Raw genomic sequence first — 27,579 nt, 5'->3', positions numbered from 1 at the left:
GATGACAGCAGGAGGCCCCAGTCCCCACTTTTACATGGAAGCAGGTGCCACTCTGGCCCAATAATAGGAAGTACCCCAGGACCTTGAGAAAGCAGCACCACTGTTGCGGGCACCGGGTGGCTCACACTGGCTGGTGACACCAGTGAGGATTCTTCAGTCTCTTGGGCAGGGAACTAGGGGACATCAGTGAGCTGCCACACGGTTACCAGCATTGAGAAAGTGATTTAAGGACCCCTGGGACACAGCCCTTTGGGGACTCCCAGTAAGTAATTTCTGCTCTTGCTGGTTAACAACTATTTAGTCTGAAGACATCTGAAGTGCATGGATATTTCAGATTATGCCAAGAAGCCTGACCTCTTCTATTTAATTATTGCTAATTAACTATAGAAAGCACTGCTCAGGGGCACCTGGGTGGCTCAGTGGGTTAAGCCGCTGCCTTAGGCTCAAGTCATGATCTCACGGTCCTGGGATCGAGTCCCGCATCGCGCTCTCTGCTCGCAGGGAGCCTGCTTCCCCCTCTCTCTCTGCCTGCCTCTCTGCCTACTTGTGATCTCTCTCTCTCTCTCTCTCTCTGTCAAAATAAATAAATAAAATCTTTAAAAAAAAAAAAAAAGAAAGCACTGCTCAGATTTAAATTATAAAGTTCTGTGTTTTGGACATTTTAAAAAATCCATCTTAAAAAAATATTGAAAATGTCTCTTACTCATTCCTTACCTCATAACAATTTTCATGAGCACTAAGTAAAAAAGCCATTTTTTTTTTTTTTTTAAGAGATCCTTGGAGCTCCATGTCAGGGGCTGAGAAGCCCATTCATGTTTCCCGAATATAGTGCTGTCCAAATCATGTCCTCCAATCTGTATTCTACTTTTCTATTAGCTGTTAAATTTCCAGTGCATGCCATTCTCAACTCACCACTCAGTCCCACAGACAACTCAAAATGAGTTGCAACTCAAAATGAGTTCTCAACTCAAAAATGAGAAGCAAAAGAGTAAGAGAAATATGCAAGGAATTAGTAGCTCCTACGGAAGGAAAGCAAGGTTAGCACCTAAGCCATTTGGAAGGCTTCTCCTGTCCTTCTGACCTTGCATTTCACAGGCAGATGAAAAAGTGAAGAGAACTGGCAGAATTCTGACCCCAGATGCATTAATCCAGCCAAGAGGGTCATGAACATATTGAGTTTCTAAAGACCCAGCTAACAATCACCAACGGACAAGAAGTCTCAAAATCTGTTACAAATTAGACCTCCTGGGGGTCTATTACTGAAAAGATACTTTGAATGGGATGTTCTCATCTCAAGTAACAAACCTCTTAAGGCTGACCAAGTTCCCAATGGGTGAAGAGGAAGGCACTTTGCTATTAAAAAGTGAGGCCAAAAAAAGAACCTTACTCCCAGTCTCACGGGCAGCTCCTTCTTCGTGGTCTGCCACAGTGTGCCTGGGCAGTAGGGGGATGGAGCCAGGCTGGGAAGTTTTCCCCCGAACCACAGATTCTTCCTGGATGGTTCTATGTCTCACCAGACATGAAATCCTCCAGGAACACCTGCATTTATGGAATGCTTGCCACAGCTTACACAGTACAGTGGCTACTTCTGATGAACATGAGCTCCAGAACAGAATCGGGCACAAATGTTAATGGGAAAAGTGTGAATGTGCCAAGTCAAAGTCTCTCCTGATCTTGAAATGAATCTGGGGTGAAAACATTCTTATATACCTTTTGGATACTCAGTTTGAGGAGTGCAAGAAGAAAAACTATGTTTTTTGGGGGTTTGGCAAGACAGTCTGCTTTGTTTAAAAAAAAATGGTAAGCACATGCAAGCTACAGGATCAAATTTAAGATTATAATTAGACAGGAAGCTGAAAATAGTGATGACAAACCCACATTGCGTCAAAAACGTTGACCTAATTTTCTTTCTTGGCTTTAAAATTTTTTTTTGATTGGGTGAACGAGGAGTTCTATTTTCTATAAGAAATTAGGAGGCGATACTTCCCCTTCATCTCAATGAGTAGAGTGAAAAGAATAGCAAGGATTTGATTTGGGATTAGGAGATTTGCCTGTCAATCTATTAACAAGCACAGTTGAACACGTACATGTATCTACAATACTATACTATTGATGGTATGGTTAAAATTCACATGGGCCCAGAGATTTCTGAAGTGGGCACACACACACACACAGTTACTCACTCACTACACCTAAAGACAGATCAATCTACTATCTACTAATAGGGCAGAATGTTAGGAAAAGAACTATTTAATTTAAATCCAACACACCTGGTAGTCACACACGCACACAAAAAAATGGTAATATTAGAAAGCCTCAGTTTCCTGCCCAAGAATAAACCTACTTTACTTTCACCAGAAAGATATTCTCACTCTAAGTAGGGACTGGTTATTTGGGAGTTTAATGTAATTCTACAGTTAGAAAGTTTGGCTAGATTGAATGTAAACCTCAGGCATATCAGATTCTAGAGTTAAAACACAGATTAAGATGAATTAAAGCAGGACAGCTTAAAGGAATTGAAAAAAGCCAGACTGCTAATTTAGTGAATATCTAAGACTAATCCACTTGCAAGCTCTTGTTTCATCTAAGTTAAATTAAGTACAGATCTTAACTGGAGTCTACCTGTATCAGTGGTTTTAAAAAGGATCCACAATTCCAAACCAAATAAAAAGTGACAAAGTTAATTAGAAAATTAAGGCTTACTGTGTGGTTTACTGCTGCACTAATTCATAATCATGTAACACAGAAACTGAGAAAACCTTTGGGGAAATTACAGGTGTTATTCTATGCTTTTCTAGAAGTCCTGGAAATAACATCTGCCTGTATTTTGAAAGGGTTATTTTTGTTTTTTAAGATTTTTATTTATTTCAGAGAGGAGAGAGACAGAGAATGCAAGCATGGTGGGGTTACAGAGGGAGAAGCAGACTCCCTGCTGAGCAGAGAGCCAGATGTAGGGCTCAATCCCAGGATCATGACTTCAGGGAGCCCAAGGCAGGCGCTCACCCCACTGAGCCACCCAGGTGCCCTTGAAAGCTCATTTTAAATTGCCTCCTCGATCCTAAATCAGAATGTCTTTATAAGCAGTTATGTCAGCCAATCACTTTCCTTATCTATCTCTGGCTGGCCAATGACTTTCCATTAGAATTTGTAGATCAGTAAACAGAGGGGGTGGGTGGGGCTGACACCAAATCTCCTCATAAGTGTGGGCAGCTTATTTTAGTTTCTTTTGTTTAATTCCCTGATTTTGGGGGGGTGCAGGAGGAGTATGGTCATCAGACTATAAAAATTATGCTGTTAAAGTAAGAATTATATCTTACTTCAGTCTTTCTGTTGCAAATAAACTTAAAAATATATTAACTTAGGTCTGTGACTAAAGTAATGTCAAAAGTGTGTGTGTATGCGTTCTACAAATTTATACAGACCTGCTTCCAGCCCTTTCCGAAGAACTCGATTTCTGAGTATTTTAATTCAGCTAGAACTGGTTGTCATTCATCTGAATGCATCATACTTTTCTATGAGATAGTCCAGTTTAACACTTGTAAGTATTTTTAAATAATTTCTGTATACTAATTTTTCATGTTAAAAGAACTGATCCTGTGTTGGGAATGGTACCTCAATGAAGACTTTTTTAAAAGAAAAAAGAGATACTTGGGAAACCAGGAGCAATGAGCTACAATCAAATTTGTAATGTGGCATATTCCTGAAAATGGTAACACTGTGCTGTATTAAACAGCTCATCTATTTCTGGAAAATACATATAAGGAAAGCAATCAGCATAGTTCTCCCAAGCCCCTTCCAGTCCTTAATTCCCTAGACTATTAAACTTAACATACAGACAACTTTTAATCAGGAATCACTCAACTGTATTTATTGACATCATTCAACTAACCCCAAGCCTGTCTAAAACCCAGAAAGGGCATAAGGAGTTTTCTTCCTTTTTTTTTTATTATCTGTCACCACTTGAAAATCATAGGCCAGTTGTATAATAGAGACAATATTTTTTAATGGAAGTTTTTCTTTACTGAATTTCAACATCAGTAAACATCACAGCATAGCCACTGAACTGAATATAAGAGAATATGTTCACGCTTTCCCAGGACTTTCATTGTAAAAGCATATTGCTGCTCAAGAAATCCCAGCTCACTCACAACAGCCTGTACTGTCCCTGGCCATAGCTGGGGGAACGAAGCACTTCATACATCAACTGCATGCTCGCGACCGAGCAAAGTTTCTGTTGCTTGCACACTTTGGAGCCGGAAGATACCTTGCTGTTATCCAGAAGCACAAAAGCTGAAGGCCACCATGAGGTCTATCGCTTCCTGACCTTCAGTCGTTTTAATAAAAACTGTACTGACTCATGGTGGTAAAGATTTATACCAGCGAAGTATCGCCACACATCTATACCATTTGTACACACTCAGTTTTAAAAAGTTAACTGGCACAGTTTTAAAACAGACTCTTAAAAAGGAGAAAAGATTCAAATAAGGCAGAAAAGCAACAGAGGTCACTGAGATTGGAAAAGATACAGACGATGCAATAAGCCAGAACAGTCTCCAAAGGTTACTGCAGGCAGAAACCAAAGAGGTGGCCAGGAGAGTCTACTGGGTATAGGAATTACCTGGGATGCATGTTAGAAATGCAAATTTCTACACTCATAAGCCCAAGATTCCAGATTCCGTGGCTCTAGACTGGAACCCAGAAATGTGCATTTTTAACAAGCACCTAAGATAAATGCGTTAGGGACATCTCAGGGTGCAGGCTTTGAGACAAACACTGAGGCTTCAACAAGTACAAGAAGAAAAAAGGCCTTCTAGGCCAACCATATTTCTTTCTCAAACTCAAAAGTCACGGGAGAAGTCAATTCTTAGGAAAAGGAAAAAGGTGAAGGGAGCAGAGAGACAGGAAAGCATTAATTATGGTGAATCGCTCTTCGGTTTTGAGAAGGTACAACAATATTTGTATTGTTCCAATTAGCCATCCATGGGCTATGCCAGCATGAAGTTTGCCAAATGGAATTAACTGTATTCATTGATCCATAGGCATCTTTACTTAGTGCCTACATGTGCCAAGAAGGGCAGAGCTTCGATAAAATAGAAGACTCACCCTGCCCTAAAGGCACTCTCAACCTCTAGACAAAGAGAAGGCAGGCACTGGAAAGAAGACGGTGAAGGCCACGGGTCCCTAAATGTGGTACAGTACAGGTCTCTGGTGTTTGCCACACAGAAAAGCTGTCTTCCCAGATCTGTTAAGAAGAGGCAAGCAGCAGAGCCTTCATGGAGATGACATTTATGGTACCTCTTGAAGGGCAGACAGGTTGTGAACAGGATTCTCATCTGCAGGAAAAGAGCACTCCAGGGCCATCAACAGTCTGCCCAACAGTCCACTGAGAGAGCTCTGAGAATCTATATAGCTAATATCAGCTTCCAGTGCGGTAATAATGAGTCAGGCTGGTCAAACTCCACCACAGGAAATTGTATAAATGATTGCAGAAACACAGCTCCCTTCTCAGGAAAAAGAAATTCCAACAGCTGGTTCTAACCTCCACTTAAAGGGAAAAAAAAAAAATATATATATATATATATATATATATATATAAATTAAAAATTAAAAATTAAAAAAATATAAAATATATATATATGTGTATGTATATATATGCGTAGTATACACGCACATAGATAGATAGATAGATATAGATACAGATATAGATATATATCCTAAAAACCAGGAAATGGTGGTATTAAAACCCAGCAAAAACAGTCAGCAGGCATTTTTCCAGAAGGCAGCTGCCCAGCATTCACGCACTGTGGAACCTGAGCCCCCAAAGGGGGCCTTTGCAGGAGCTGCTGAGCATGATGGACAATTGGCTAGCTTCAGAAACCCACTGATGTTCCTTCTACTGCTGAGGTTATAATGCTCATTCAAAGGAGACTCAAAAATATGTCTCAGGTTGCCTGGGTGACTCAGTCGGTTAAGTGTCTGCCTTCAGCTCAGGTGATGATCCCGGGGTCTTGGGATCGAGCCCCACATGAGGCTCCCTGCCCAACAGGGAGTGTTTTTCTCCCTCTCCCTCTGTGCCTGCTTGTGCTCTCTCTTTCTCATTTACTCTCTCTTAAATAAATCTTTAAAAAAAAAAGATCTTGTATCACAAGTCCTGAACAAAATTCAGAATTTTTATTGTCTTTTGTACAGGAGTTGGAGTTTTGTTTGTCACTTTTTCCCCTCCCCTGTGCTGCTATTGCAGAGGAAACTTCTGATCAGCTGTTTTTTAACTAGAAGGAAACAAGTTGCTCTGCTTGCCTCACGGTAACGGTGATCCTTGGGATCCCTCCTTGAAACAGGTGAAATGAGGACTCAGATCTGGTCGATCTTCATTTAGCAGCCATCCCAGGCAAGCAACACACCCAAATTTATAAACGCAGATCACCAACCTCTGCATCTTACCAAGTTAACTTGTTTTTTAAACCAACACCCCCCCAGGAAGCCCTGCCAGTCCTATCTGTTTCCACTGACTCAAGGCCTAAAAATGTCTTCTGCTTCTTGCCTGAAGGTAGAGCTGTATTTAAGCTCAACTGAAGTGCGTTTATGATTTCAGCCTACACACAGTGCATTTAATCTCTGCACCGCTGTGCTTTTGCACAAAAGCAATCCCTCCATGTCACTGCACCGTTCCTTCTGCAATCCAAACCATGGTTTGTAAAGGTTCCCACACTAAAGGCAGATCGCCCTGAAGCGAGGGGCTAAGGATTTGTTGTTAACTTATGTTCGCTACATTACAGTAAAATCCTAACATTTACTGCTCTGTAACATATACTATTGCTTCTTTCAGATTTTTTTTTTAATGTTGCTATAAACATTTACTCTAATTCAAGAGAAAATTCTAAAGGGGGAGAAAAGATTTTTAATCTCTTTAAATGTTAACCCCTTTTTATTACAGAAGATGGAAAAATACATGAAGAAAGCATTCAGATCTCTGGAGGCCGACACTCTAAGCTGAACCAGACTGGTTTTTTTGTTTGTTTTTTTTTTTTTTTTGGGTGCAGTTGTCAAGTTGAACATATTTCATATTTATAAAATGCTACCTGAATTCTGTACTCCCCAAAATAAGATCCTTAAGATACTAGGAACCTATGCTCATAAAACCCTTTGTTCCTGAAGTAAATGTTATGAGATACCTGTGTGTTTAAGAATGACATTTGTTGATCTCTAACAAGTGTTTCTAGAGCACCAGCTGCGTGAAGTACAAAGTTTGGGAGGGTGGGAGCAGAGCACTTAACAAAACAGATAAAAATCCTGCCCTTTAAGAAACTTAGGCTCCAGGGGAAAATCCTATGTAGTTAACTAAATAAATGAAACAGACAGCCTATTACACCCAGAGAGACTTGGTAAAATGATTAAATGAGGAAGGGGGGTGGAGGGGGGTGGAGGGGGGTGGATGGGTTGCAATTTTAAGTAGGCTGGTCAGGGAAGGCCCCTTTGAGAGGCAGTATTTAAGCCTTAGGAGGTAGACAGGTGTACTTAGGGAAGGAGAGATCTGGAAGAAGGAAAAGCAAGGACAAATGCCACTATGGCTGGGGTGGAATGAGCAACAGGAGAGCAGAAATGAGGGATGAAATCCAAGAAGTGACAAGGGACAGATCATGCAGGAGACTGTAAGCCCCTGAGATGCGGGATGGAAAAGCCATTTGAGAGCTTTTATTTAAAGTATTAATGTGATCTGGCTTCTTAAAAAGTTGAGATATAAGTCACATATCATAAAATCCACCCTTCTAAAGCGCACAATTCAGTGGTTTATAGTATAGTCACAAGGTTGTGCAACCATTATCACTTCTAATTCCAGAGCAACTTCATCACCCGGTAAAGAAACCGCATACCCATTGGCGGTCACTCCCCTTCAGCCCCTGGTGATCACTCATCTACTTTTGGACTCTACAGCTTTGCATATTCCAGACATTTCATTTAAATGGAATCACATTACATGGGCCTTTTGTATCCGGTTTACTTTGTACCCGTACAGGCTGAATGGAGGCAAAGACAGAAGTAGGAAGACCAGCAGGGAGATGAATGCAGTAATTCACATGAGAGGTTCATAAGAGAGGCTTGAAATGGGATGGGAAGCAGGCTGGGAATAATGGCCAGATCTTGGGAACATTTGGGTAGACTGACCATCAGGTAGGAGAGAAAGAAGAATCAAGGACAAGGCAGGTTTTTGGCTGGAGCACTCAAATAGAGTTGGCATCAATCCAGGGAGCAGGGCCAGGGGGAGCAGGAGGAAACATGAGGGGCTGGATTCTGGTGTTAAGTAAACCTGGGACGCTACCGGCCTTCCATGGGGACATGCCACGGAGGGAGCTGGACAGGAGTCTGGAATGCAAAGGAGAGGTATGAGCTGGAGATACACATTTGGGAATTAGAAAACGAAAATATTAATACCATGAGACGAGAGGAGATCACCAAAGGAGTGAGGGATTACTACAGAAAAGAGAGACACGCAACCTGAGTCCTTGGGTTAATATTAGTTAACATGAGTCTCATGTTAATATGTACAGGTCAGTGGGATGGGGAGCAACCAGTGAAAAAGCCTGAGAAGGAAACAACCAATAAGGTAGGAGAACCAAGAATGGAATCCTAAAAACCAAACAGAAAAAGTTCTCATGGAGGAAGGCATAGTCAACTCTGCCCAGCACTGTGGATGTGCCTTGTAGCGGGAGGAACAATGGAGTCACTGGGGGGTTGAGGTACTGGACGGTGGCCTGCCCTCACTCACAGATGAGGGATCTTCCCTCTACGCCTCAGGGTCACTCTGCTCCAGCTGCGCCCACCTCTGCTCCAACTCAGGGCTCATCCCCTGCTGGGTGGGCGCCTTCCCCAGGCAGGGCTTTGCAAAGGCACAGGGTGCGAGGAGGGGGCAGGTCAAAGACCTGACTGCAGTGGGTTCAGGAGACAGAGGGAGGAAAGGGATTACAGTCAGGGGCAATTCTTGAAGAGTTTAGCTGTAAGGGGGTGGAGACAGAGCTGTCTCTCGGGGGGTGGGGCCAAGAGAGAACTTCCTGTAAGAGGCAAGAAATAAAAATGTAAAGAGGGAAGCAGCCTGGTGGTGGGTGTTAAGGAGGGCAGTATTGCATGGAGCACTGGGCTTGGTGCATAAACAATGAATTTTGGAAAACTGAAAAAAAAATAAAATAAAATGTAAAAAAAAAAAAAAAAAGAGGGAAGCAGAGGATAAAGGAGAAGGCAGAGAACTGCTGGATAAGTTCGAGGGAGACAGAATTACACACTTTACCTAACAGTCTGCAATTAAAATATAAACCACCTACTGATAAATGAAAAACAAGTAAGGATATGCTATCCCCCCTCAACAACTCCCACCAGGAAACCAAAAAACCATCAGACCCAGTATCTTTCCTGATCTCCCACTAAAACCTCAGTTACTCCCTCAAGTAATTCACTTTATAATGACCTATATTATAGAATTTATAGGAACAGATTATTCTGACTCTGATGGGTCAGTGTATCCACCTCAAGCTTCCTCAGTCACAGTCTTCAGCATTATTGGGGAAAAGACTTATTTTGAGCAAGTGACTTTCTTTTTAAGTTAAAACATGTCATTTAAGGGGCCTAAGTCATTTTTAAATTATTAGTTATTTTTATTAACATATAATGTATTATTTACCCCAGAGATACAGGTCTGTGAACCACCAGGCTTACACACTTCACAGCACTCACCATAGCACATACTCTCCCCAATGTCCATAACCCCACCACCCTCTCCCTACCCCACTCTCCCCGGCAACCCTCAGTTTGTTTTGTGAGATTAAGAGTCTCTTATGCTTTGTCTACCTCCCAATCCCATCTTGTTTCATTTTTTCCTTCCCTGTATCCCAAACCCCCCAACCTGCCTCTCAAATTCCTCATGTCAGGGAAATCATATGATAATTGTCTTTTTCTGATTGACTTATGTCGCTCAGCATTAATACCCTCTAGTTCTACCCACATTGTTGCAAATGGTAAGATTTCATTTTTTTTTAAGTGAGGTTTTTTTTTAAGATTTTATTTATTTATTTGACAGAGATCACAAGTAGGCAGAGAGGCAGGCAGAGAGAGGAAGGGAAGCAGGCTCCCTGCTGAGCAGAGAGCCTGATGCGGGGCTCGATCCCAGGACCCTGGGATCATGACCTGAGCCGAAGGCAGAGGCTTTAAACCACTGTGCCACCCAGGCGCCCCAAGATTTCATTTTTTGATGGCTGCGTAGTATTCCATTGTGTGTGTGTGTGTGTGTGTGTATAGATATAGATATAGATATATATACACACCACATCTTCTTTATCCATTAATCTGTTGATGTTGATGGACCTCTAGGTTATTTCCATAGTTTGGTTACTGTGGACATTGCTGCTATAAACACTTGGGTGCACGTGGGGCCCAAGTCATTTTAAGCATCAGTTTTAATTTGATTATTTTTAAAGGACATTTTATCATCATATATACTATCCTAATTACCTTGATAATTGCAAATAATATAATTAGTTAATGTCACAGTTAACATTAATAACATATTAACTAATTTTAATTACTTAGGGCCATCAATGTGAATACCCAGTGATGGGCTCCGTTATAAAATCTTCACAAATTTAGGATTATCTGAGGAGCATGGACCGTCTCATGCTCATGCTAGGTGGAACCAGGCTACACTTTTTCTTAGATGACAGCATCTGCCTCTTACAGCTTCTCTGCTTCCTGTGCCCTTTGGGGAGTCCATCGGTCATGTCCTGCTCCTGACAGTGAGTCCTGTGTGTTCTCAAAGCAGTAGAACTGGAGCCCGTGCCCAAAGTAAAGCTCCACTGCCCCAACCCAGTGGCATGGCCCCGGACAACACACGGAATCCCTTTAGGAATCTGTGTCCCTGTCCGTACAGTGAAAGAACTGGCCTGAATGATCTCTAAGTCCCATCCAATCTTAAGACTTTTGTGATGAATCTTGTTAATGGTTGGGAAAATTGATACCTATGTCCATTGGAACTATGCCCAACAAAATTCTGACATAGAACCTTAGACGTTCCTGCACTTAGAGGTTCTGTGCACTTGGTGCATGGAAATTTACAGTCTCATATTTTTGCTATATGTGGGCTTTTGGGTCTTCTAGTCTCTTTGTTATATTTCTAATGAGTGAGGTTCATATGAAATGGGACAGAATTACATTAAGAGCTTTTTAAAAAAGAAGATTAAATATGACTCATACATGCTTCCCCCACATAAAAGAATTCAAGAAGTTTTCAAAAAACGGAGTAAATTATTCCTTTATGAATACTTCCATTTCTAAATGCATTTCCATTTGATAGATCAACAAAATGACACTGTATACTAAAAAATGATTTACCTATAACTACATCATGACCATCAACCAAGCCAGCGGAGAAGAGCTCCTGAGATACGCCATCTGCCGTATCTGTTCAAATGTGAAATGAATATGTATTAGTAACCATAAAATAAAAATCAACAACCCAGGACAATGTAAAAGATATTTTTCATTTATGAAAATCACCCATGTGTGTTTTAATTCAATAATTCAGATTCTATCAGAAGGGAAAATCAGAAGCAATATAAAATATATTTGGCCATATACAATTTGCATCCTGGTATTTATTCAACAGCGATTAAATGAAATTATGATTTCATTTTCAGAGAAACATTTGCCCTTTGGCTACCACCTGACTTAATCCTCAAACGTACCTCTGTAAGTTAGCTCATAATGGCCCCCAATGACACTGCTTTTCTTTCTTGCCAAGGTTAATTCCAGCCATCATCAATCCTTCACGATCATTAGTAGCTACTGAGTCAGAATTTATGGCAAAGGTTGAACAGGCAGCACTTGACACAACCTTATATTTGGTACAAACAGCCTTTGAGCTTGTTGGACTATTAAGATGAGCTATTTGAATTTATGCTATTAAGAAACTCCTTTAACATGACATTGATCATTTGATAGCAACAGATTCATTCTCTTAGAAAATGTGGTTGTATAAAAGAATGTAGTTTCTCAATGATAAGTGACAGGAGTTAGAAATCTCATAAAGATGGGACTGAACAGACTGTAGCAAGTGAATATAACCAAAATCACTTAATTGAAAGGTTATGAATGAACATGGTAATATGAGAGAAGTCTGTTCGAAGACTTTGTAAAGAGAAACTGGTAAATGGCAGTGTGCTCAAAAGAGCCATTATGAACCCCTGTGTTTTTACAAGGGAGAGGACATGGTCCCCATGGCCTTCTGACGTTATCACAAACGTCCAGAACTGTGGCTGGGTAAGAAAAGACTGGCTCAGCAGCTGCTAATAACCTAAAAGAAGGTTTGACCTTGAGTGTGTCCCAAAGTCAGGGAGCACCTCCATGTATCGCTGTTGAACGAAACAAGCATCTAAACGGAGTGGCAGTTTGCTCTGCCTAAGGCTGCCCTCGGAAAGTGTGTGTGCACGTGCATAAGCGCTCACGTGAGCATGTCATGGATGGTAAAGTTATCTTCCACATTGGTGGGTTCTCACGTGTTTAGCCCAGTGTCTGACACAGTAATTACTCCATCAGTGGCAGCCATGATGATGACCCTCAGCCAAAGACCATCTGAAATGTACCTTCTGCTCTAACGCGCTCTCTTTCTCCCTTTCGTACACGGCCCAGTCTCCAGGATGTCCAGTAAAACACTTTCAGAGCCCACTGTCTACTCGATGCATGTCTAAAGACATTGTGGCAGTCCATCATTTTACTCGTTCCCTTTTGTCATGAGTGACATGGAATAACATGAAGGAAATGGAAAAGAAAAAAGGAATCTTCCTCAAGTATGAGATTCCATAGAAGGTGGGCTTATGTCGGGGTTCTTCTTACTATTAGAAATACAAAAAAACAACGTATAAAATTCTCTCAGGGATAAAATGATTCCGTAGCGTGGTATTTAGGGTGAGAGGCTCTATTCTGCATGTGATGTAGCTTCACAACGTCGACTGGAGCATGCTGGGCTCATAATCTCATCCTCCTGGATGCTGCCAGAAACTCCTCCATAAAAAGCATGTTAAATTAAGGTGCCTACCTAGGAGGAGCAGGGCACACAGGAGGCAGTGATGGCATTTCTCTGGACTGATCATCTATCAAAACCTCTGGATTTGCTATTACCACCACTAAAGTATAAGTAAGATCCTACATCTGAGTAAGGAGCTATGCTCACGGAATGTAGTTGAAAATGGAATAATCAAGCAAATCCACATTGTGGGCTATCACTAAAACAGTACCAAGGCAAAGGACACTCCCAGCAATTAAAGTTTGTAGCATCTCCTCTTGTTCTCAGGACCCCGGAATCCCAGAGGAGTTGCTTTCGAATAGCACAAGGGTCAAGGGTCATGCTGGCCATTTTTGACCCCAAAGGGAAAGTCCACGTTTGTGGGCCATTAACCAAGTAATTTGTATGCATGTAAGTAATATATCAGTAATAGTTCATAACAGAGACTGGGAGGGAATCGGTGACATTTTTCTTTAAGCTGCTTAACGTTCTTAATGTGTAAACAGGATTAAATCAACATAAATAATCCTATAGGCTCTGGTCTACAGAATATACAGCAACATAATAAATGCAGACGGCTCGCTCTCAAGTGAAGACAGAGAATATTTGCTCTGTCTGTGTTATACACCCTATGACGTAGGACACATTTATGGGTGCGTACAGCGCAGACACAATATGCAGGCATGAACAGTGCAGACTGCATCTGAAATGCAGACAGCATCGGCAGTCCCAGAGGGACAGTGATATATCCATGCTGTTTTTGTTACTAATGGCCTGTGCCCACCGCCCAGGGAAGGCCAGCTATCATCAGGAAGCCAGCGCTACAGCGCTTTCTGGGAAACAAAAGCAGACTCAACCCACAATGTCAAACGAGGTTGCCAAAGCCAGCACAAAGGGCCAGATGACGCTGAGAGGGCCATCTTCTCCCCCCAAATCCTCAACTTGGAAATTCATTTCTTTGTGATCGCTTGAAATTCAAATTCATTTTTACTGCCACTGTCAAATTTAGATAATTAGATGGGGGGGGGGAGCCCTTGAGAAAAGCATCTGTTCTTTTACGCACCCTATTTGAAACAGTTATTATGTAATTACTAGATTTTTATCACACTATTGGCTGGTCAATATTCTCATATCAGGACAAAATACAGAGCTTTTGGAATAATAGCAGTTGGTGCCTGTATGATTTCATAGACTGACTTTAAACTGCCCAGGATGGATGTTCCCAGAAAGGAAGATCAATTAGCAAATTTATCGGGGCCTTATTTGCGTATATTTTGTAACAAGTATTTCCTATGTTACTTTAATTCAAATAAACTGGGAATCATTAAATCTTCATGCTGACAGGGGACTAGACACCAGGGCCCGCAAGTCTCCGCCTACATTTGGCCCAGGAACTTGTTCTGTCTGGCTAGCAGTGTTGTTGTTGTTGTTTTTAAACTGAACGTGAACAGACAGGCCTGTCTGGTTTCCTGAAATCCTCACCGTTTGCTGTGACTCCTGTACATGTCTGAGTTTACGTCCTCTTGCATTTCTAACAACGTAATGTTAGATTTTCAAAACTTTAGCAAATACGACTTATTTAATCGAATCAAAACTTACATGGAGCTCAAATACACAAATAATTTTGGAGTGTTATTAGCTTAATGTATATTAATATACTCAAACATATGAGCCTCATGCATTGTGTTTTAAAAGATTTTCAATATAGACAGTGAGGCTGCTTTCATGTCCTTAAAAATCTGAAGCGAGAGGTCCGGGAGAACAGTAAGTCTCAGCATTATAGCATCTGATTTTCACCTCTTTGGGTTATTCTGGTTATAAAGCAAAGAGTGGAAACAGCAATTTTTGCTTAACTAGGAATCTCGTGGTCTCCAAAGGCTGTTCATATGTGTTACTTATCCATTAATTAACCAAAATGACTTGAGTTTCTCTTGCATAGCAGGCACTTAGTCAAGCGTAAAGATACAAGAAATGAGACAAGGTCTGCGAGCCCCCGACATCCAGGAGCTGAGAGGGCAAGCAGCCTGCCCTGGAAGGTGCTCGAATGGTAACGTTCCTACCGAGCTCTGTGGATGAGAGGAGAGGGGAGAAGTAGCGCACTTTTTGTGTGACATCTGACTTGCGGCTCACTTCTCACTAGGACTGCTCTGTGCTGCTCGGTATTCACAGGGTCCTCGAGGCCCTACGTCACCGTGCCGGTATTCTTCACGATTGAGCTCACGTATTCCATCTGTACGTGCATGTAAAGCGTGCAGCATGTCCCAGGAATTCATGCAGTCAGCAGCGGTCGGTCCAGTTTGGATTCTCCCCCATTACTGCAGACCCTCCCGCGCTCCCTCCCGTCTTCGTTTTTAGAGAGAGCGGTTTTGAATAGCAAATGATCGTCGCACGCTTGTAATCAATTTCTTCAATGCTCTTTGCAGCAATAAAATTATAATTTCAATTAAAACTTACCTCTTCCTGGAGTAAACTCAAACCGTATGTCATTAAGTTCCTTTCTGGAGTTTCTGAAACACATAACACATAGCACATTAAAATCCAGTGAAGGACAGTTTAATCAAACTAAATGTATTCCAATTTTTACAAGATGCTACTAACATGTAGACAGCATTTACAGTTTTGGGTCACCTCCGAGTACTTCCTCAAAAACAAGAGATAGTTATGACAATAATAAAGGGGAGATATTTAACTGATTGAATTTACCTTATATAAACATGTTTACTTCACAAAATTCCAAAAATAAAATGTTCTTTCATAAAATCTACACTTAATCAGTAACCTTAAATATAATTCCATAGTTAAAAATTTCAGATTTCAGTCTAGGATGAACATTATTTGAGACATTTTTCATATCTTTCCTGAAAATAGTATTTCAGCAGCTATTTTTCAAAGTGAAACAAATAGGGAAGATAGTCTCAGTGGTAAAGCTTATGACAACACTGTGCATTAAATCATGCATCAAAATGCCCACAAGAGGATATGTATTTTGTTATTAAAAATTTTGATTCCAGAGTCCTGGGGATCGAGTCCCGCTTCGGGCTCTCTGCTCGGCAGGGAGCCTGCTTCGTCCTCTCTCTCTGCCTGCCTCTCTGCCTACTTGTGATCTCTGTCTGTCAAATAAATAAATAAAATCTTTTAAAAAAAGGCAGTGGGCACCTGGGGGGCTCAGTGGGCTAAAGCCTCTGCCTTCGGCTCAGGTCATGATCCCAGGGTCCTGGGATCGAGCCCTGCATTGAGCTCCTTGCTCAGCGGGAGCCTGCTTCTCCCTCACCCTCTGCCTGCTGCTCCCCCTGCTTGTGTTCTGTCAAAAAAATAAATAAATAAAATCTTTAAAAATTTTTTTATCTACATAGAGGGGAACCCCTGAATGTTGTGAAATTATCCAATGAATAAACTTTTTAAAAGTAATATAAAATGCTTACATAAAGCCCTGTACTATATACATACATATGTATATTCAATCCAAAAACTGACGCTAGGGAAATATGGCCCAAGTAAATACCTAAGATATAAGTTTTATTTCAAGAAATGATATAGGGCAGTGAGCTATAATTAGAATGGTTTTAAATTCCCATAAGAACACTAAAATATTATGAGTAACTCTCAACAGATGTTACAATTAAAGGTAATAAAAGTACCGTAAGAAATTTCAGTAGGAAACAGGAAATACTAATTTCTACGAACACTCAACTATTTGGTCAGCTGCCAAAGATCCAAGAGAGACAGAGATGGCCTGAATGCCCATCACAAACAGCCTCCTTCTGGTGCCAGGAGAGTATGATCAAATCCTGTTTAGTTCTCCAGTTTGGGACTCTAGAACTCTGGGTAGTATCTACAGGTCTCTATGTACAGTGCCCACATCATGATGCCACCAGTCTCTGGGCCTTTCTTGGTCTCCAGCCTGAGTTTGGTTCTTCAGGTCTTATGACATCCTACCACACTAAATGCAGGAGGCCCAGAAAAATGACAAAAGCAAGGTACTGACTTAGAGAAAGCCCTTCTCCATGCCTAGAGAAGCTGGCCAAAGTCTGCACTTTTCCACAACAGATAAGTAAGGGTTAGGAATCCAAGGGATGCCCAAGTTCAGGCCATAGTCATATAAGAGCCTTAAACCACTGTGCATCTTTTCCCAGGTGACCTGACCTTGACTGTAACTATTCTTCTCAGAGTTAGAATAGGATGGAGGGGGGGGGGTGATAATAGCAGCTGAAGCTGGCTTCTTTTAACATCTTCTTTTCAGGACCAAGGACCGAAAATTATGGACTCTCAGGCTAAAAAAGTAGACACAGGACCATCATATGAAATTGCAGACAACACAAGACAGTTCAGAGATCATCTTGGACACCAGACCAAGTGACCCCGCCTGGGAGATGGGGCAGGCCATGAACAATCAGTGCCTACCATTGTAGGGCTGTTTGCCTGTGGCCCTGTTTATCTACCAATGTCACCACACATTCACATAGTGCTTTCATATACATCAGCAGTTCTCAAACTTTTTTTTTTTTCTTTTTGTAAACCTCTACAACGTCTGGCTTAAGATAGATGGGTTCTTATTCTTGCTTCTATATTCAATCTGCTGCAATAACACATATCATGTTGCCAGTCGCTGGAAAATTCCACTCTAACTGTTGAAATAATGAGAGTAAAAAAGGCACACAATTTCTTAATGTTATTATAAAATTAGTTTGACCTCATGGGCTCCCTGGAAACAACTCAAGGACCCCCCCACCCCAGGATCATAGGACCACACCTTGAGAAACACTGATACCAAATCTCATGAATCAAATCTCATTTGATTCCAGCAATCAATCTTTGAGATATGCAAAGTAGGTACTATTTGTTTTCCATTTTTTTAGATGAGCGCATTCAATGGTCTTTCCAAGTTGACAGATCGAGTGGCAGACTGAGGACCAACAATTCTACACTGGAAATACCTAATGCAAATACAAAAAAGCGTAATTCTTTTCACTTTTGAGAAAAACAATATTCCTCAAGATTTTTCACATTACCATAAAAAGATCAGCAAGTGTTCTTTTATTTAATAGTCTTGGTTTTATGTGCTATATATCAACAAAGGTTGAATTAGAACTAAAACAGTCCAGTGAGAGAAAAAAAAAGGTCATTAAGAAAGCAACTATTTATAGTGTATTTAATAATGAAATGACAGGAGGAGGAAAAAATGAAAAAGAATTTGATTTGATGCTAATTTAAGTCATTGTTCCTTCCCCCTCTCTCTCTTTTGGTCAGTCTTGTCTAAGTAAGTTTGTCCTACTAAGGCTATCAGAAGAGAGGTATAAGAACTGTATCCAGAATATCATCACACACATTAATTTTTTCCAAAATTAATACCACAGAAGCAATATCCAAGACCCATAATCTCTACATCAACTATGGCTCAAGTTATGGAGGTTGCCTAATCGAGTCATTCTTTTATGACACTGAACCTAAAATACTTGCCTTTGAAAAGATCACAGTGATTGATTGTGAGTAGTAGACTTGTCTCATCAGGTTGAAATATAGTTGGAAAAATGCCTAATTGGATCTAACTACTGAAGGTCATCCTTTTATAAAGAATTAATCTTTTCAGACTCATACTTAACACCTTTAATTGAAAGTACATTTACTTTAATTGATATGGCACAGGATATTCTTGATTTCAAAGAAGCTGAAAATAGGTATGATTTAAGGCCAGAAAATGTCTGTGCAACTTTATAGAGGAAATGTTTAACACTCGAGAGTAACAGCTTTAAGACCCAGGCTACCTTTGATAACTTTTATCAAAAACCTTGTTAATCTTGGGGTGTCTGGGGGGCTCAGCTGGTTGAATGTCTGGCTCTTGATTTTGGCTCAGGTCACGATCTCAGGGTCCTGGGACCAAGCCCCAACTTGGGCTCTGTATCCAGTGCGGCGTCTGCTTGGTGTTCTCTCTCTCTCTCTCCCTCCACACCACCTGCCCTCTCGCTCCCACTTACACTCTCTTTCTAAAACAAAGAAATAAAATCCTTAAAAAAAAAACAAACACCCCTTTAACCTCAAAATAACAATAAAAAACCACTCCGACAAAAACCATATTCCTAAATTTGGTAAGCACAAACCCTTATTTCTCATTGTAGATATATATTACCTCACAATGGCAAATGTCTACAGGGCTGAGGCAGAACATTTATTTTTAAAAATAGGTAATACCATCACGTGGTTTAAAACCCAAAAGATACATTAGGGTAGTCTATAAAACTAAGCCTCCTACTCTTGTTATTCAACTACCTGGTCCCCCCTCAATGACATAGGTTTTTTGTATATCCTTCCCAAAATGTTTCACGCATATGTCAGCAAATATACACACACAAGTCCTTCTAGCCTGTTTAATACCTAACATACTATATCCATTGTTCTGGATCTTGTCTTTTCTTTTAATAATATACCTTGGAATTTCTCCCTATTGGTTCATAGAGAGCTCCTCATTCTTATGTCATAGCTACATAGTATTCCGTTGTCTGTGATATCCTTTTCTGAACCAGTTCCCATTCTATGAATAGACTGCTTCTGGTCTTTCACTATTACAAACACCGCTCAATGAATAACTTTGTTCTTATGTCAATTTGCAAATACAAGAGTACAAAAATAAATTTCTAGAAGCAAGTTGCTTGGTCAAAGGATAAATGCATTTGCAATTTTATAGATACTGTCAAATTCCCCTTCATTTAAGTTGTACCAATTTATATTCTCACAAGCAATTTGTAGGCACTATTGCAGGAACTTTCAATGAATAAAGCAGGAAGTACAGTAAAAAAACAAGGAGGTGTGTTCTGCCGGCTGGAGAGCTTCTTTCCCATTTAAAGAGGGCAACCACTGCTCAGCGCCAGCTGGTTAAGCCAGGCAGGAATCTGGGCTCAATCAAGTTTAAAAAATATATACATACACACTCACATATGCGAGATATATATAAATGTATAGGTTATATGTAAAATACATACACTAGATATTATTTAAAAATGTAAATATGTATGTATTTACTATGTCCATTCAACGTGACAAATCCAGAGATGCAGAATGTCATGTTTAAAGTTTTCCTCCGTGCTCATTCAATCCATATGCAAGGGACACAGTGAACCCTCCAGGGAGGCGGCTGGCTCGCAGGGTAGGGATGACAGCCACATGCGCAAGCGGGTAATGCCAGCTCAGGACGACCTGCATTCCTTAGTTTCACGCTCCTGTCTTTTAGCCCATGCCAAAAAAAACTTTTGGGGGCACACCCCCCTCCTAAGAACCAGATGTGATCAACATGCTTACGAGCCCAGAGACCACCGGTTGTTAGAGGGCATTGGCAACTCTAAGCCCCATTGGCACTGCGCACCCTCCACCCTAGGGATGCTCTACAGTGGGGCTGGACGCCAACCATTTCCCAGTCTGAGGCTAAAGGCTGCAGTGCCAGTAACACCCACAGGTACCGTGTTTTCTAGGGGTCCAGATGCAACCCCTCACTCCTAAGCAGCAGACAGCCCCTGTTTTCCCTTATTTGAACCTAAGACTTCAGGTCAGGATGAAGCTGCTGGTATCCAAGGAAGTCCAGAGGGACTCCCACTCCTATTCTCCTGGAATGTTTCCCCTTCTTGGGAGCAGGATGGAGACTTTCAAACAGCCTGGGCTAAGAATCAGGGCGTCATTTTTAGTTTCGCTTGCTTCCTTCCTGCTCTTGGCACTGAACTGAAGTCTCTTCCCACAGGCTCAGGAGAGAAAGGGACTGTGGCTCCCACGAAGCCTGCTGGGCATCTCTCTCCACACCAGCAAAGAGCCTGGCACAGACCAAGGAGGTAACGGAGCTGTGGGGACAGAGGTCTGTGTTCAAATCCACTTGCTACTTGTTTGGCATCTGTCCTGTTTCCTCCACTGTGAGGTGGGGAAAGTAGTAAGCGATGGCATTTGCTGTGCCCGTGTGTGCTCGGTGCCTCACTATGTCCTCTCGTGCCATCCTCCTAACTCTCCACGAGGGGATGGCTCTTATCCTCTGTTGTTCTATGGACAAAGAAACAGGCTGAGAAAGGACAAAGGACAGCTCCAAAATCATAGGTCTGATGAGCAGATCTGAACTAAATCTAGAACTGATGCATGTTACCCACTGTCTTCTCCAGCGTACAGCCCTTACCGAAGCCGCACTCGAGCTCATGATCCGCATAGGAGCCAGGCAGCTTGTTGTCTGGAAATCTGATCCTGCCACTCCCTGGCTGAAAGACTCCATTTTCTTTCCTGTATTCTTCTTTTTTTGATTTTTTTTTTAAATTTTTTTTTCCCCGTATTCTTCTTTCCTTCCTCTCTTTCTTCCTTCCATCCTTTAAGTAAGCTCCTCACCCAGCATGGAGCTCCACACGGGGCTTGAACTCACGACCCTGAGATTAAGACCTGAGCTGAGATCAACAGGAGGATGCTTAACCGACTGAGCCACCTTGGCACCTTCCCCCATATTCTTAAAACAAAATTTAAAATCCTTAGCATGACCCCTCCCTCCCTGCAAGAGTGCTTCGACCCGGCCTCCCACCTTCAACTGTCCCACACTGTCTGTCCCCTGCTCCCCTTGTTGCTGCCTCCGGCCTGCCCTCCGTCCCCAGATACAGCTTTGCAAAGGCACAGGCTGAGCGGAGGGGGGAGGTCAAAGACCTGACTGCAGGGGGTTCAGGAGACAGGGAGGAAAGGGATGACAGTCAGGGGCAGTTCTTTTGAGGAGTTTAACTGTGGGGGTTGGAGAGAGAGAGCTGTCATGGGAGGTAGGGTGAAGAGAAGGCTTTTTAAGATGGGAGAAGAGCAACACTGGTATACTGGCGGGACAGGCCTACACAGAGGGAAACAGATAGGGAGGGAACAGAGAAGCGCTCTGGGGGCCTGAATCTTGTTGGGGGGCCCAGCATCCCTCACTGCTGGGAAATCTCCACTCTCACTCTCCCTCCACTTGACGGACTCCAACTGAGCTCTTTTGGGGGAGACCAGGAAAGAAGGATGGAGGCCACCGGGTGAGGGTAGGCCCCTTTCTAGCATGTGCTCCTTGCCCCTAGTCCTGTACTCAGTACTTCACATTCTGTACAAAGTAATGTCATTACCTCAGTGTCCCCCTCATCTCCTAGACACTAAGTTCCCAAAAAGCAAAGACCTTCAGCTTGCCTGTTCACAGCTCTTCCCCTCAGCACCCAGCCCAGTGCCTTGGGAAGGTACCAACAGTATCTGTCACATGAATGAATGAATCAATCGGTCAATGAAAATTTTACAAGTCTGGCTTTTGTCAAGTGCCTCTGCTTGGCCTCTGAGACACCATTACCCCAATTCCCTGACAGCCTTTTCTCTGTCGCCCAAACACTACCGTCTGCCTGTCCTTTTAGTGTGAATGTTCTGCCTCCACCCTCTTCCCTTCTTCTTTTTCTGGATAAGTAATTCCTATGCATAACTTAAACCCAGGTGCTTCCCCAGAGCTTTAAACCCATTATCAACTGTCTACACAGCACTTCTCCATGCAATGTCTAGACAGCGAAAAACCCAGCATGTACAAAATGGAATGCATCACTTCTCCTCTCAAATTCGCTTCCCTCTCTCTGCTCCCTTTGGCAGCAAATGGTGGTGACAGCCAAGTACCAGGACCTGTGTGTTATACCTCCTTAAGATGTCTCAGATCGCCCATTCCTCTAACACTATGAGACTCCTGACCAAAGGCAGGTCACCATTATCTGCCGCAAGAGGAGAATAAATGATCTAATGAACAAAGGGTGTTTTATCCACACTCACACACACTACACACAGACACACAGGGAATGCCCTCACTAGAGCCACAGATAAACAGCAACAGCAAAAGGCCATAAAAGGTTGAGGGAGCTATTACTCGGGGTGTAATCCTTGGCAGATGAATGTGTCACAGCCCAGGAAGAAAATCGCTATACTTAATGAGATGTGGAAAACGATGCCAAAGCAACGATAAGTTGAAGGGCATCTCCAAGTAAGGCCAGGAAACAAAAGAGTCAGGGAGAGGTAAAAGAAGCCTCCTGAGTCCAGGCCTATGGCTGCCCGGATGCATCTCTGTTGCCCGCGCATCTCTGTCTGGGCTTTCCTAGAATGGAATCTTTAAGTCAGCCAACCACCCCGCCTACGGGACTAGAGAGGGTTCATCTGAACTCTGCAGCTCAAGCACATGCCGGCAACGACCATCAGTTAGGCTTCACCTCTCCAACCTCTACTTCAGGTTCTTCTGCAGAAAGACAGGAAACAACGCCGCCTTCCCGGTTGAAGGCAGCCGTGGGCATACACCCTGTGGGCCCCTCACGAGCTGTCGGGCATTCTGATGCCCCATAAACCGCGGCACAGAGCAGAAGAAGGGAAAATCATGGTTCCAGACCTTAAAGAGTGGACAACGTTTCCAGAGAAGGACAGCTGATGGGAGGCAAAAGTACCAGGGAAAGCCCAACGTAAAGAAGTGCTTAAAAAGTAGTCGTAGAAAAAGCAATATTAGTCTAATGCAGAGAAAGGAGCGTTTCCCCTTTCTTGGTTCTCACTCTCCCCATCCTTCATACTCCTGTCAAATTCATCTTCTCTGAGGTAAAGGTTCAATCACAGAATCATATAATTTTACAACCGACAGGGGCCCTGGAGGTCGCCTAATCCATTTTCCTCATTCCTGAGGTGAAGAAACTGAAGCCGAAGAGATTAAGTGGCTTGCTTAAGATTACACAGCTGGCTAATTCACTCAACACTCCATAAATACTTATTGATCATCTACTAGGTGTCAGGTCTGTCCTAGAAGCCATTTGTGGCAGAAATGACACCCAAACCTGGGACTGCCTTTTATCCTCAACGGGTGGTTCTCCAACTGCAGGGTGAGCTGAGACACGCTCTCTAAAGGAAGAATTTCTTCCTTCAGCGATGTTCCCACCCCTAGCAGGTAAGAAGTGCTGCAGCAGTGAGAGATGGGTTATTACAGATAGAAATGGGTTCTGTAGGACTGAGGTGATGATGGCAGAAATAAAGGTTGAGAGACACTGCTGTAGCCATCAGCACTGTGCCCCAGAGCCCTGCTTGAAAGGGAAGCTCTTTTCAAAGTACAGATGTCCATTTACCCTGACCATGCTCTGGGAGAGTGAGCCACATGCCTTCCCTATCGGCCCCACACCCTGGCCTTGCCTTACTTAACTTATCTTACCTAACTTACTTAACTTGCCTTAAAAGAGCCTTTTGGATCAGGGAATCTCCTAAAATATGCAAGTGAAAATTCCTTTCAGGACTATATCTTCGGACACCCAAAACCATACCTATGGCCTAGCAAAGCATAAGTTGATAGCAACCATAATTTTCATCTATATCAAGCCATGCAGCATCACACAGCTTTTGATCAACATCAAACAAATAGATCAGGTGTCATACAGCTCCCTTTAACAAGAAAACATGACCAGTGACAATACACACACACACACACACACACACACACACACACACACACACAGAGTTTCTTGAAATAAGGTATCTTGACCTTCACACTGGTTGTCGACAGGTTTTTCCGCAGCTAAAACCACCGGCTAAGGACTCTGAAGCATCCCCCTGGTTACTGAGCAGCCTGAAGGGCCTTTCAGATTTACGGTCCACACGGAACAAGCAGTTTGGCTGTACAGGATTTCACAGAGCTGACACCTAAATTAGAGGTGTGTACAGAGCCTGGCAAAGAAATTTCTCATGCTCTGTACAATGCTTACACCCATGAATGAATCATATGCAAAAATATTATCATAAATAACTGCCTTTATGGCCTACAAAAATAATTTTCATCTGGAAATAATCCTAACTCATTTCAACAGAAACTTCTTGAAAATCTACATGCCGGCCAGGTAGAGGTTGTGGCTGTTTCTCCTCTCACCCACCCTGCCTAACTTGTTTTTTATTTTTTTCCTCTAGTATGCTCTTTGGAAAATCATGAAAAACACTTCAATATATAGGAAAGTTCAAAGAGTAATAAAGCAAATATACATGTAACCCTCCATCCAGAACTTTTAAAATGGTAACATTTTGTCATATTTACTTCAGCTTAATACATAAAATTTTAATAATGTTTTGCCTACACAGTACAAAAATCGATCGTTATGTCCCAACTGTGGTAAATCATGAGTGAACAGATTATTGTGTAAGGGCTCTGCTGCCTGTCAAGTTTATGGAACTGTATTTTCATGGGTGGCAGTCCTTTTCAGCATTTAGAATGCCCAGTGAATATATTTACTGAATTGATTTTTACTGATAGTCCAAGAGGGAAATGGAGTGACTACATAAAAACTAGAGTCAGGGGGCGCCTGGCTGGCTCAAGTCAGTCAAGTGTCTGCCTTTGGCTCAGGTCATGATCCCAGGGTCCTGGGATCAAGCCCCACATCGGGCTTCCCGCTCAGCGTGAATGAAGGCTGCTTCTCCATCTGCCCCTCTCCCTACTTGTGCACTCTCTCACTCTCAAATAAATAAATAAAGTCTTAAAAAAACAAAAAACAAAAACAACACTAGTGTCAGGTGTACAGCAGGTAGTAGAAACACTGCAGTCTAGTCAAAGTTCCCATTTCTCCACAGCAGGAAGAACTATTTAGCACCCTTACTAGTTAGGGGTTTTGTGTGTATCTCTTTTTTTTTTTTTTTAAGATTTTATTTATTTATTTGACAGACAGAGATCACAAGTAGGCAGAGAGGCAGGCAGAGACAGACGAGGAAGCAGGCTCCCCGCTGAGCAGAGAGCCCGATGCGGGACTCAATCCCAGGACCCTGGGATCATGACCTGAGCTGAAGGCAGAGGCTTTAACCCACTGAGCCACCCAGGCATCCCTGTGTGTATCTCTTGATTGAAATCCACTGATAGAAATGTAGGAGCTGTCTTCGTTAACATCACTTGTTTGGAAATTCTGGTGTGGGTTAAGGTTTACTGCAGAAAACCCGGACTCAATGTTTCTAGGACAGAAAAACTCTCTTCAATGCATCAGGCTTCCAAGTCAACATGCCAAGTAAGTTATACTAAATATGCTAAGGGCACCTCTGAGATGTCAGTTCAGTAAATGTCCAGTTGGGCTCTTGATTTCACATCCTGCTAGGTGTGTTCGTGCAGATCAGTGGACAGTATGCGGAGAAGTCAGGGGTGCTGCCCGTATCTGCAGCATTCCTGGATGAACTCAAGTTTCAAGATGACCGAAGTTTAAGGCCCAAGCTATTATAATCTCTATTATGGACAACGGTCATCCTCCTTGTCATTTGTTTTGCTTCTTGCAAAAAAGATGGTAAGTAGTTCAAAGTTAAACCAAATATATGACCGAACATTTGACTATCAAAAATAACAGAAATTAAAGGGAACAGAGAAAGAGACACTACACATACTTGGGACATCAGTAACTCCCACTGAGCACTGAATTTAGTTTTGTTCGCTTACAGCTCAGGCAAGGAAAGAGGAAAGTACTGCATGATACAGTTCTTTATCAAAAAAGAAACATGCAAAGTAGATGTTTTTCCCTTGGCATTAATATCAAAAAGTAACTCTGTACGGAAGCCCCTTTACAAGGTGCACTGAGTAATGTCTTCAACCGTATGTTGTAAAGGACAGAAACTTTCTTTCATAAAAATACCTTCCAACTATGTGGTACAAAAGATGAAAATTTTTTCTCCCATGTGCTGAAGGCACCATATTAAATCTTACCTAAGTGATGGCATTTCTGCTGGGAGCTGAAATAATATAGTCGAGGTACATTGTTTCCTGATGATTTACCTCAATAGAGGGAGCCGGAAGAACCTGGAGAAATGGATGGCCTACACAGACAGCTTCCTGATGCCCTAAAAGTGTCTTTGTCAAGCGTTACAATGGGTGATTCTGTGACTGAACTTCAACCAGCATTGGAAGGCGTCTGATAGTTCTTGTAGATATGCTGATTAAACATAGATCTTCCACTTCAGCGAAAACTTGAGTGCAGTAGTAACACTCCTCCGTGAACATATGGGAGACGGACTTAGGTTATGTCCTCCCCGGAGAGACAGCTAAGTGCTAAGATGGCGGGCTGCAGGGCGTCTCTGTTTCAAGAGGAAGCTCCAAGTCTGGCCAAGAAACTGAACTTGGGCGCAGCTCAACACACCCAACTACACTGCTTCAGAAAGGAGAAAGGAGCATTGCTGGCTGCAGAGTTTTAAAGAATGCCTGTTACTCATCAAGAGAGTTAGCCATGGTTAGTGTAGCTGCAATACTAGAAAATGAGCAGATAATAAAACTCTTTAAACTTTGGCGAGGTGATCACAAAAGCAGCAAGAACTATGCTTTAACTTTCCTATCAATTTATATATAGAGTTGTGTCCAGGGAAAGCTACACTAAAAATTAGCAAATTTAAAGGGAAAATGATCACTTTTAACTCAGTTTAAAATACCCATCCAATAAAGGAGAAAACCGTGAAGGAGTAATGAATAATAAGTATTATCCCCAGTGTCCTCCAGGTTAGAAATGAAAGCAGAATCTTCCCTGGCTTTGCCACACATAGCACCTTAAGACGATTAAATTTAATGATAAATG

General features: G+C 42.1%; 1 protein-coding gene across 5 annotated transcripts in view; it reads right to left on the bottom strand.

The window, feature by feature from the left end:
* The window catches only part of STK39 (serine/threonine kinase 39), a 298,465-nt gene that overhangs the window by 48,004 nt on the left and 222,882 nt on the right, over positions 1–27,579 (bottom strand). For all 5 annotated transcript variants that reach the window (XM_082689250.1, XM_082689249.1, XM_082689251.1 and 2 more), the window contains 2 exons: positions 15,497–15,549; positions 11,374–11,442 (listed from right to left, as the gene is read on the bottom strand). In XM_082689250.1, coding sequence (XP_082545376.1) covers positions 11,374–11,442; positions 15,497–15,549 — 122 coding nt within the window. The remainder of the gene's footprint in view (positions 1–11,373; positions 11,443–15,496; positions 15,550–27,579) is intronic.

Source organism: Mustela nivalis (assembly GCF_964662115.1).
Source record: "Mustela nivalis genome assembly, chromosome: 11".
NCBI classification, from domain to species: domain Eukaryota; kingdom Metazoa; phylum Chordata; class Mammalia; order Carnivora; family Mustelidae; genus Mustela; species Mustela nivalis.
The sequence above is the reverse complement of the archived record's forward strand: the minus strand, read 5'-3'. Positions and strand labels throughout refer to the sequence as shown.